The sequence below is a fragment of the Drosophila ficusphila genome, unplaced genomic scaffold (genome assembly GCF_018152265.1).
Source record: "Drosophila ficusphila isolate 14025-0441.05 unplaced genomic scaffold, ASM1815226v1 contig_286, whole genome shotgun sequence".
Lineage (NCBI taxonomy): Eukaryota > Metazoa > Arthropoda > Insecta > Diptera > Drosophilidae > Drosophila > Drosophila ficusphila.
This window is the reverse complement of record NW_025064189.1, coordinates 570,570-583,060: the sequence shown is the minus strand read 5'-3', so window position 1 is coordinate 583,060 and position 12,491 is coordinate 570,570. Positions and strand designations below refer to the sequence as shown.

At 37.5% G+C, this 12,491-nt stretch overlaps 2 protein-coding genes across 3 annotated transcripts; one reads left to right on the top strand and one right to left on the bottom strand.

The window, feature by feature from the left end:
• The first annotated feature begins 171 nt into the window (after positions 1 to 171).
• LOC108086929 (COMM domain-containing protein 4) lies at positions 172 to 11,528 on the top strand. Of its 2 annotated transcripts, none has more exons than XM_017184035.1 (4): positions 172 to 284; positions 10,716 to 10,856; positions 10,949 to 11,180; positions 11,271 to 11,528. In XM_017184035.1, exons 3-4 carry the CDS (start codon positions 11,021 to 11,023, stop codon positions 11,489 to 11,491), a joined length of 381 nt encoding a protein of 126 aa, XP_017039524.1. In that variant the 5' UTR covers positions 172 to 284; positions 10,716 to 10,856; positions 10,949 to 11,020; the 3' UTR covers positions 11,492 to 11,528. The 2 variants fall into 2 exon arrangements, with proteins under 2 accessions (XP_017039524.1, XP_017039523.1); XM_017184034.1 differs by lacking the exon at positions 172 to 284 and adding an exon at positions 8,828 to 8,959.
• LOC108086931 (leucokinin) lies at positions 9,006 to 10,340 on the bottom strand. Its single transcript, XM_017184036.2, has one exon. It carries the CDS (start codon positions 9,587 to 9,589, stop codon positions 9,113 to 9,115), a length of 477 nt encoding a protein of 158 aa, XP_017039525.1. The 5' UTR covers positions 9,590 to 10,340; the 3' UTR covers positions 9,006 to 9,112.
• Positions 11,529 to 12,491: the final 963 nt, after the last annotated feature.

Sequence of the window (12,491 nt, the reverse complement as noted above, 5' to 3'; positions counted from 1 at the left end):
GCACGGGGAGCATCTCATCTTATAGTCGAAATTTCCCACTGTGCCTCGTGGCGGTCGAGTGAATTTCAAGGGATTTGGCAAACACTTTTTCCGTGTCAGCTGTTTGAGCATTTATCTTATCGTAGTCGGTGTACTATAGTCGCTGATCTTGAACAGTTAATACCTCGATGCCATGAAAAAAGGTACAGTCCGCTATTGGATATTTTATGGCAAGGTTATAGTGCGGAGAAATTGGCGGATGCACTACGACATGTTGAATAAATAAATTATTAAAATTTTTGTTGGTAAGCGAGATACTTTTCTAACTAAAGTGCATGTATAATGTTCAACCAATTCATTTTTATTGGATAATTTTGGACCCCTTTTATATTTGTTCGGAAATGGGTCAGTACCGCTCCACTTGAGTTCAAGTTATTTTGGTTTGTCAGATCTGCCCACGAAATATATGTAAATCAATTACCAATGTGTATGAGGCTCTTTTTAAAATTTCACAAACCTTTTGTTTTGTTTATTAAAAGTACTTGTCGGTATAGTCCAATTAGGTTAAAAGGAGTAATTGAGGTGTAGAGACTAAGACGAGTCGCCTTCATTCCATGGTAGCAAGCATTTCTATAATTTACAACCTATTAACATTTTGGTTGCATTTAAAAAAGTATATTATTATTATAATGACTAACAATATGATTAAAATTCCTAGTCAACTCCATAATGCAGGGGAATAAAAGCATTATTAAATTAAAAGTCCCCCTCTAAATACCTGTTTAAGGGGCTTAACATTTTGAAAACGCAACTAATGAACCAGTTAAATTGATTTTCTTCGTCGCCTTTTCTTTAACAATCTAGCTCTCAGGCCATTTTCGACCCACATGGTATCTGTCGTACCCATATCAAAAGTGTCCCAGGCAAGCGGAAACCACTGAACGCAACTAACTCCACACAGAAATGCAGTCTCGACTATTCGGAACTCGAAATTGTGGCTGGTTTGTTGGGCCTCCTCCATAGAGGGAGTGTGTCTGTGTGGGTTTTATCTATGGTTCAGTTTTTGTGTGCGAGTTTCGGTTTTCAGTTTAGGTGCATGGACATTTCAGTTTTTCTTTCGTTTTTTTTTATCGGAGAAATGCTTTCGTAATGCGTGATTTGAAATCACATCTTGAAACTCATGATAATGCAACTCCGTTGAGGGCTCACGCTTTTTGTCTCTCGAGTATCTCAACGATTGTTAAACAAAAACATACTTCGAATGCGCACTTTCTTCATTTCTTCTTCGGCTGCCAACGCAGCATCCCATTGAACCTCTCTGGAAAAGGGGGTTTTGGGTGGACAAGGGGTTACCGAAGGGGTGAGAGGTGGACGAGCCGGCCGGCTAAGTTGCTTGCCTAGTTGAAAGCCGGTTTCGAGAGATTCCTGCGTGCATGAAGAAGTGGTTACTTGAGTGCCTCGCTGCAGTTTGCCGGTCGTAGACCAGATGAGATCGCTCAGGGGTGTAGTTCAAGGGGGTTATTCATATAAGTAATTTCAAGATATTATAATCTACCTGAAAACAGCAAAATAAGTGTTCTCTAATTAACATTTAATGGGATTAACTTCAATTTTTATTGTTTATTAAATGGGGAGAGATATGATTACTACATAAAATCTTTTCTTTAATGAAAGACCCCTCTTTCTCGACGCATTTTTACTAAGGAATGCCTTTCTTCCTTTTTTCAGGCTTCCCTCCTTACCCTTATTACTTTTAATCCCCTTAAGATTTACTTTTCTCTTTCCCAATTTCACCTCTCTCTTTTTCTGCTCTTATTCAATATCATTCTACGTTAAGTTTTCTCTTTTTGCTGCACTTGAAATTGCATTCAACCCAGCCTCTGTTTGCACCCGCTGGCAAATTCAGGGGTACACACTTTTCCCATAAATATACTTTGCCTATTTCTGTGCAGATTTTCATATCTTCTCATGCCTGCGTCTTTCGGATGCATTTGTAATTATAGTCTGTCGGTTTCCAACGGATGTCGTTTGGGTCCATTTAAATTTTTCAATTTATGCGGGCGACTTTCCACTTTTCTGTCGTTTAAGGTGTGGTCCTATGTGGTTGGGTGACTGTAAACTATACACAATATATGTATTTGCAGTTAACGAAAATGTAGATTATTTTACTAATTTTGGGTTTGTAAAATACAACATATTACTGCTAAGGAAACGCTTCATAGGTTGAAGAAAATTAAAATGTTATGATTGCACCCTTAAAATTTAGTAAAAAAAATTTTAAAATTTTCAAAGTCAAGGCTGTCCAAATATTTAAAAATTTCAATAAATAATCCAAAGAAATTTAAAATTTCAGTTTCGTTTTATTTCCATCATCAAACATCATTCAGAGGCTGCGTGGCCCAAAGAAAGCATACAATTCCCTCGCCAGTTTCACATGGCGAAGTGGAAAGGTACCTAGTGTCTAGACAATTCGCCAACAATAAAAAAGAACCCAAGCCAAGCATAATTAGCGAACGAGCTTAGAGACACGCGTCGGGAGTCCCACCGCAAAGAAACGTGAAAAACAGCTGATGAAACTGGTCGGGCAATCTATATCAGCCGAGCCATGTTATTAGCCATTGGCGCTACGTTATCAGTTCGGTGAAATTCAACAAGTTGACGACCTGATAGAATGTTGTATTTGGCATATAGACTAGTTTCGGAAAGACTCTTGCGTTGATTTAAATTTAGAAACCAGGCGCGCGACCCGAACGTTTTTCGCGTCTTATCAATGCAGCCGGAGATGAAGACCCCCTCTTCGCATTGAAGTCTCCTGAGAGATCGGCACCACCCAAAAGTGCTGATAAACTGCGCAGCATAAACTTAAATCATAAATATAGAACTGGTTTATTTTTGGGACGCGACAGAGGACAGACCGCCGCAGAGTGATCAGCATGCCGTAACTGACCTAGAGCACCTGATCGAAGCGTGATCGCGAAATAAAGAAAGAAGCCAGAGGATGTGCTATATATTCGACTATGCGATCGGATTTGTTTACTTTTCGGTGCGCTTCTATAAATCAAATTATTTTTGAATTCAAAATTCCAGAAACAGTAATTAAAAACGAAATAACCGTACATCTGCACTGCAATATCTGTCTAACCTGTGGTAAATTCACATATGCTTCAGTCGTTATCAATAAAAATAGGTTTTTCTTTGAATCGAATCATGTTATAAAACCTAATGCTCATAAGAGAAATAAAAAAGATTTTAAAATGATTGCTTTAATTTTTTCAATCATGATTTGAATTATACGTTATAGTAAGGAATTTAAATGTTATTAAGCGTTTTCAACGAATTTAACGAATTGGATACACCTTCTAACTTTACAACCACAGGGCATTTGAGAAAATGTATTTTTTGGCAAACACCTTTGGTGAGGAAAAGGGGCTCTTCCGCTGCGGAAACGGAAAAGTCGCAAAAGTCTGCGCTATAAATACGACATGTCAACTGATCTTTTGCCATTTTGGTAAGGGGTCGTAGGCAATCTACTGGGAACCCGAGCTTCTTTTTGTTGCGTGTTTTGATTGCAAGGCGATCGCGTAATTTTCCATTGCAACTATTGCGATCGGCCGTCGACGATCAGCATTAAAACAAACTTAATTATGCGATTTATTATGCAAATATAAATACACGCGCGCACATATAGAAAGCTCGGGCTTTCAGGCAAACAGCAGCCGCATCTGAACCCGACCACAACTGATCACGTTTTCGCCGGCTGCCTGAGATACTCGTAATCGCAGGGCGATAGTTCCATTGACATCGCCAGACGGGCCCGGCTCTATACACTACGGTATCTATATAGTACAATTATCTGAGCGGACGGGAGGTGCTAACGCCATTCCGTCTGATATCGCTCGTCTGCTGATAGTCGCGTTTGGAAAATCGCCCAAATAGAACTCCCCAAAAGCCCTAAAAATAGTCAGACGAAACCTCTTCATTATTCCCATGTTAATCGGCGAACAAACAGAAAGGTGCCACTTATCAACACCTGTCCGGCGGACTATCAAAACAGAGTCGAGAGTTTGGGCAACCAAGTGTTTACTGTGGCTAATGTATTTGGGTTTTCAGTCGCTTAGCGCCTCCAACTCAATTGCGTTTTGCAATACCTTAGATGAAGTAATTAGCAGGTGCCGACTAAGGTGACAGAATTTCTTTCAGCATGCATACAACAATGTAAGAAAATTTCTCTAGTCATCCAATAATAAGGAGAAGAAAATTTAAATAAGACTTTTCCTTTTTTCTTAAATTTTTTTTATTTTGTTGTGTATTCTGAAATTTTACTCATTTATATTTCCGTGCACCTCATTTCTATGACTTTATTTCTCCACCTTAATTTAATTGAAATCTTGATGTTATCCAAGCAAGAACACCTAGGTAATATAATCAACTTTTGTTAAAATGAACAAAAAACAGTTAAATGACAGGTTCCAAATTGTATTATTGTATCTGTCAGATGATAAAATATCTTTGCATAAATTGAATTTGCTTTTTTGGATGGCTACCTGATAAGCAATTAAAGAAACATTAAGTTCAATAAAAAAATGTGGCGTGATTGAAATTTATTTTTAGTTCATTCAATATACAAGTATACACTTCAGGATTTTTTGGTTCTTCGACGACTAAAGTATATTTGTTCTCTGTGCTGATATAAGGATGATGCTGCTAAAAGTATTGGCTTATAAGGGGAATTTATAGTAAATATATCATATAGACACACTCCATTCGAATTGATAAACAAATAGGTATAAAATATATCTTCCATATTTATTTTGTAGTCATGTTTCGGTAAGAGTTCAATTTTTTAATATTTATTTTTATAAAAAAATTTCCACTCACGCAACCCGAAACAAAAAAATGCAATGAAAGCATAAAAACAACAACTGCAGTTCCGCCTTTCTTCGCGACCAGCGATAACGGTATTAACCAATGAACATTATTTCCTCGACCCGCCATTTCCCCCTAAAATGTTCATTAATAGTTCCGGTTTATGCGACATTAAAATAAAAATGAGAGAGGGAAAAAAATCAACCAGAAAAATATGCTCAAACATTGCATTCAATGCTAAATGCGTGCATTGCACTGCCCAGATACAAATGTATCTGTAGATGGGCATGCATCTGTATCTGTGCAGCGCCTTTTGTAGATACAACTAGAAACGCGTAGACTAGTTTGAAATTTACATGGCCGTCGAATGAGTCAGTGGTCTACAAAATTTCTCAAACAAATCTGTTTTAGTTTTCTGTATCTAGAGAAATTTTCGCATAACCAACAAATGCGCACTTTGAATTTTGGCACAAATTCTGATTCAATTAACCTTCCATTTTCTGAAAGGTCAGTCTGCAGTCTTGAATAATATCTAATTGTTTTTCCTTTATTATTTTTATATTCTATTTCTTTGGGAGTAGTTTGTTTAGGTGGTCATTGAACTCGTTGTGGAACTTCTTAGGAAAAGTATTTGCAAAACAGATTGTTTATTATTATTTTTTCTATTGGTGTGCTTCTCATGCAAAGGGATATCCAATGAATGTTTTGTTTTGTTTATTATAAACTTTTTTAAAGTTTCTCTCTTGTAAACTGGGCAGTGAAATATTTGTTAACATGCTATAATTAACGAGTCGTGTAGGTCCCAACTGGGTCACCTTTTGGCTTATCAATTTCTGTACATATTAAAAATAATAATGAAATGTGTAGGAATGCAAGGTTAGCTGGACAATAGCGATTGTTCAAATACCTTTACAAAAGAATGTATATCGAAATAAGTTAGTATATCTGGGTTAAGCCACCTGTTTAATAATAATTATCATTACATATTCCTTATTTTATACTTTCTCTTTTAGTATTTATAAATACATAGTCAATAAAACAAACAAAGAAATATTCTTAATTATATTGTTGTATCTCGTTTCAAAGCATTACTTTGAAAGAAGACATGCTTTTCAATAGAGTATACAGCAAAGATTGTCAGTAATATACCTTACTTATATTTGTATAATTATATAGACTCATGTTTAAATATAAATTACAACAGACTTACTGCGAGCACGATTGTAAAATAAAAGCAAAAAACTCACATCAAAATAATCAACAGGAAAATGCATCTGAAAATTTTCCACCCCAACCTGCGTTTCGTATGCGCAAAATAAAGATCAGAGAAGTTCAATGGGTTTATCGGCTGCCCTCTTACAATTTTTTGCTGAGTAATGTAATAGTAAAAACGTTATAGTATTCGGAATCAGTCCACATGCCTTTTTGGGGGATCCTTTTTTAAAACTATATAAGGCATGTGTTTCAACATGTGCCCTGAACCAGATTAAAAATGGTCAGATATAATTTATTTGCTTAACTGCTTAGGACATACAAATTTTTATTTGCCCGTCTGGAAAGTTATTAGTAAAACTGCAAAAGGTGAAAAAAGTGAAGCAAATATTTCCTACGATAATGGTTGCAAACCTTATCTGATCAGTTAACGCCCACTAATCAAGCGGATTGTAAATTAATTAAAAACGAAACAAAAATAAACTTTCCACTAAGTTGATTTTCCTTAACGTTAGCTGTTTGCTGAAAATATTTCAAAACGCCTACACAGGTTTTTGGAAAATAAACCTGACTACACTGTAATAAATAGAAAAGGTTTTATAAACTATTTAGCATTGTTTTCTTTTTTTAATTTTCTTAAACCTTAATACTTTAACTTAAATTTGTTGAAATTTTAAAAATGAATTAATTTATATAGTTTTGTGTCATAACTTTATATCCTCATTAGTTCGGTGGGTTTGGCTTACCATAACCATATTCGTATAACTCTTTGGACCAGGATTTGTATGACTCTCCAAATTTTCTCTCCTGTTTTATTTTTTCGACACCCATTAGCTTGTCTAATCGCGCGTTGATTAGAAAAAATTTGTTTTTTTGGCGCTGTGGGGGGAGATTAAATTGTTGTTGCCAGCCGGTCGTGCGACCAACCAAAATAGCAAACAAAAATCCTTGCCCCTCACTCCCCTTTCTGCTCTTCAATGTGAAGTTCAATGACTAAATTCAAAAGTTTTTGTTCTTGTTACTTTTTGTTGGCTTACCTCGAGAATCTCTGGACAAGGTTTAATCAGCCCGACAGTCTGTTATCAGCTCTATATACTGTGATGGCCTAGTTTCTCCATCGTTTTTGTGGAAGATGGTGCAAATGGGAGGTGCAGAGGTGCGAGCTCAGGGAGAAGGTCAATTAATAAATTTAATGAACATGAATAATGCAAACAAAGTGAGCCACATTAGTGGGGAAAGTCCGGCTTGGGTTCAGTCGCACTTTAAAACTTCAGCTAAAAACATTTTAAGTTAATTATAGACAAAAAATATTATGAGGCTATTTTGTTCAATTTTAAAGCCCATAAAGTCCTTGTGTTTATATATTTTTAATTGTCAAGAATTTATTTTTATTTCTTTTTATTTCGTTAAATTGCTTTCGCTGATACACGCTGACAATCATTGTTGGTGGTCTAAATCTGGCGAATTTTAAATATTCATTTTATGGTACAATTCCGAATAAAAAATCCAATCTCCTTTGAGATAAGAGCCTTGCTTTATTTACCTAATTAGGCTAACTGCGACTTAACTTGATCACGGCTTGTGAAATACCTGTAGCACCTGTTTGGGGATGCAACCCCACGGATCGAATCACTGATCAGTTCTAGTTCCGCTTGGGGGGTCAGAAGATCACCGATCGAGGGCTTTAAATAGATTAACAAGGCCTTACCGAATCCTAAGGTATTTTTAGAGGGAACTTTGCCTTCCGGATTTGTTTTTTAAACGGCCACTGATCACGCCCACCTAATCAGGGCTGATAAGCGCATTGGCCAGCAAAATCCCCCAAGTTCGTGGAGCCCGGGTTTCCAGGTCGAAATCGGGATGCAAGTCTGGCAAGTTGGCGCCGCTGTCAAACGGGCTGGAAAAAGTCGCTCACGTTGCTCGGATTCCCGGGCGTATATAGTATGGCCACTATCTGTTAATTTAATGATTTCGAATTTAGATTTGTGGGCAGGCTGGGGGCGATTAGTTAACATTTGTTTTCAGCGTGTCCAGCCACGGCCCAAAGCCCAGAGCCCGAGACGGATGAGATAATTAGTGCCGCCTGCACAAACACACACCCTCCTTTTGCTCCTAGTTTGTATTTATAGACAAGGTTTATGAGTTTGTTGTGCCCACCTCCAATCTGGGATTATAATATTATACTATACTATACTAAGCCAGACTCTGCCTACTCGGAGGCCTACAGTGCTAATCCAAAAACTGCCGAGATCGGCATTGATTCTGTAGCTGCGATTCTAGGTGGAGGTGGGCCCCAAATGGGTTCAAAGGGGTGTGTGTTTTGGTGGGCGTTTAGGTCCCGATCCCCAGATAAGCGAAAAACATTTGTTTGATAATGGGCCATGACAAACAAAATGTTAGCACAAACAAATTTGGAGCTTCAGTTGTTATCGCATTCCTTTTAAACTAATGGCGATAATAATATTATTTAATCAAAATAATTTATCGTAGGATATGTTTGATTCAATTTTTCGGTTAATAAAAATCCAGTTTTTAATTTCTATTATAAAACAGTTATTCAATTGCCTCTACTTAAAATGCTTAGAAATATTATACACATATGATAATATAAGCTAAACCAAATAACTAAGTAGTTTTAGGAACCTTATCTTTCTAAATAAATTCACCAAACCAAGTTTAAATTTACAATCTTTTGGCGCCAATTTACACTGCTTGACGGGAACTGCTTTTGGAGCCATTAAAATAACATACAAATTTTTAACAGCTTGGCAAAATGTTACCGCCAGCTCTGTTGTAACATTTTTCGGCTGCCCTATTTGGTCACACTGAAATTTCTTGTAAACAAGAAGAAAATATTTATTTAGCTTAGAAAAAACACGAAATTTAGAATAGCTTCAACATGGTGAGTAAACATAGAAGTATACCAAATAAAACACCAGTTTATCCGCTTTTCGGTTTGCAATCTTCGAGTTTATTTAGACACTGATATTAATGAGAGGACTTCAACGTTGGCTGTTCATACATTTTTTAAGGGGAAAACGCTTCAAACCAGGCTTTAATAATCCGGCAAAATCGGTGGTTCCGGAGACCTTTTGCCGCCCCACGAATGGAACCGCTGCTTCTTACCCAAAACCACCGAGTTTCGCTTTTCGTCCCGCTGCAACTGCGATTTAATGCGGCACCTTTCGATAACTGCATCCCGAATAATGGAAGAGAACTCCACATCGCCGAATTGGGCCATCAGCAGTCGAAAGAAGGCCCAAATCTCGCCCCTTTGGGAAGTTGGCGGTGGTGCATAGTGGCGGAAGAGCCAGCCATCGGAGTCCGAATCCTGTCCACCGGGTCTCGAGTTGTACGCATCGCAAACGTCCTCGAAACTCAGGATTGCCTGGAGTATGAACTTTCGGTATTTGGAGAGCTGCAGCTCACAGGTTCCCAGCTCCGAATCCTGTCCAGAAATCGGCGACGGAATGCTGGCTCCATAGATCTCACGGCCAAAGGCCAGGAACACCATCCAGAGGACTAACTGCATTTTCGCCAGCGGTTCTAGCTGCCCTAATCCTCTCGGCCAACTGCGTTGCTTGCTGCCGCGTTACGCTGCTTATATAGCCACCCGATCCGTATAAAGCCCGCCGACCCGCCCACCCATCCACAAAACTTTGAAGTCCATAAAATAATTATAAAACGTTTGTCGTTCGCATTTTCTAAGCCGTTACACACGTCGCTAAATAAATACGAGTGCGTATTAATAAGCGTCTACCCCGCTTTTCCACGCTTTTCCCTCCAGACAATGGCAACAAGTGTCATAAATTTTCACTCGCTTAGCTCGCTTTTCCCTTCCGAACTTGTGTTTATTAATCCTGGCCAGAGATAAACGTGACGTGCACTTGAAACTGAGACGAGCTCCCCAAACGTTCTTCCTTATATGCTGGGTTTTCCCTTTAACCCATTTTCCCTTCCTCCCCCCCTGGAAAATGTCCCATCCCCACGCACTAACTCACCCTTTTTGTGCTCGCCACTTGTACAAATTGCTCGCTGATTAGCAGGCAAGCGTATGAAATTAATCATATGCAAATATCGTCGACTTTTCTTTTTCTTCACGCGACGTTGTTGCTGTCGTGGGAGTTTCTAGGATCCCGGTATCCCTAAAGGGTATCATTAGGTGTCAGGGAAGTCCTCCTCGAAATTGGGTCAAAACGGTGGGTACTTGACCTTTGAAAATATGTGTGTAATATGGGTCAGGCCAATGCGCTTAAACTTCAGTTTTAATATTTTGTTTTCCAATTATTTATTTACTTTTAATCTTATTGTAGTGATAAAATATTTCTTGAACCGCAAAGATAAAGCCAATAATTTAAATATGTAATTTAAAATTATAATGCTAAAAGCAATTATTTTATAAATCTTATGTTGAAACTCATACATTTTTTTTTACGTTTTAAAGGGTATAACACATTTCCACGACCTTTTTTCTTTTGCCTTTCCAAAGAGCTCTTCATTTGGCTGGAGTTCTCTTGTTGGAGCACTTCAGTCTTTAATTTACTTGAAAACGTGATGGGTTAACTTGACTGTGTGGGCGTGTGTAGTCCTACAGCCCAAAATAGATGAAGCAAACTAAAATTATTTCCTTAACTTACATTTTGTTTTGGCCCTTTTAGAAATTCCGCTTCTGTGGCGAAGGCGATTGTCCCGATTGGGTTTTAGCTGAGATCATATCCACGCTCTCCAACTTGAGCATTGAAAACTTGGAACAACTCAGCGATTTGGTGGCCCTTCGAATTTGTGGGCAGCCATTTGAGGTTTGTATGTGCTCGAATAAAATTTAAATTTGTGCAAATGTCTAATTTATAATATGTAATATTTATCATTAAACAAATGTTTTTTTTTGTAGGAATCCAAAATAAAATCGCTGACATCCACTTTAACCAATGAGGGCAAAACGGCTGTGGCCTGCATTCATTTTATGCTGATCAATGCGGCTCGCTACAGTTGTACCGAAAGTATTTTTGGAGAGGAGATCCAGCAGTTGGGACTGCCAAAGGACCATTCTGCGGCCATGTGCAGAGTACTCCAAAGTCACTCCGCTGCTATACGGCAAAACCTAATAGATAACGCTTTTAAAAGTGGGTGATAAATAAATACTAGCCAAGCTTTTAATTAAGTATTTTATAGAAGCTTATAACGTAAATGTATTAAATTTGTTTATTCCTCAGTTAACGAACTGCAAAGCATTCGTGACATATCCTCGCCTGAGCATACTCCTCCGAATTATACCACCTTGGAACTAAAAATCTCGCAAGAACTTGTTGATGGCCTGCCAAAGGATACTACTCATATTATCAACGTAGAACGTGCTCAGATGAAGTCTCTGCTGGCGGAGATGAAATTGGCGCGCGAGGTAATGCGAAAGTACGAAGACAAGACAGATTCCTAGAAATATATATAATATACATACAAATTTAAAAAACATATGTGGTTTTGAAGTCGTTTATTTGTTTGGGCTTTTTCGGATAATGACCCAAAACCAGCACTTGAAAGCCCATAACTTCTCTTAATAATGTCCGATTTTGGATTGGTATACCTCAAAATGCTTATAAATGAGTCCTCTAAGAACCTGCATTCTTAGTTTGGATTCGATTTTTGGGTCGATTTATTTTAAATTTTCAAGTTAAGGCATTTGATGACTTTCAGCATATATAAGTTTTGGCTGACCGAAGCTATAGCTTTCTTTATTGTTTTAATTAAACTAAATTTTCTGACTTTGTTGTTCAAATTGGTGCTCTTTCAAACAAGGAAAATTCAAGCTTTCACATAAAAAGCTGTGTTGTATCCTTGCGGGGGAACTTTAAGTGAGCTTGAAAAGGAAGCTCTGTTTGTTGAGTTTTCAGCAATAGATGGCGGCATATAAGGCGTTTTATTTAAAATTTGTTTTTTTAATCATAGTAATACAAAAAAACAACTGCCTAATAGGGCCGGAGAAACAGTTTTGAGTGGGGTGATGACCTCACAAATTTTCAATATGGCCCCCCGCCCCTTTTGTTTCAAAATCATTCCAAATCATGATGAGGGAAACACTGTTGACATAATATAGGTAAGTATAAATTTTAATAAAACAACAACACCAATCAATCAAAATGCAACAGGTAAAAAAAACTATTTTAAATGTAAAATGTTAATTAAAATCCATTTAATATTAATGTAATGTTAATTTAATGTTAAAATAATGTTAATTTAATATAATGTAAATGTAATGTTAACTAAATGTTAATTAAATTAATATGGCCACGTCAGCGACAATGATAATTAATTATTTTTTTCGTTTTCTCGCACCTATAATTCCCAAGTGGTTCTGGCTGATTCGTAGTGGGATACCCCTTGATTTTGGCCAATTTCTCAGTTCTCCGGGATGACCGGCAGTTTCTCTAAGAAACTTT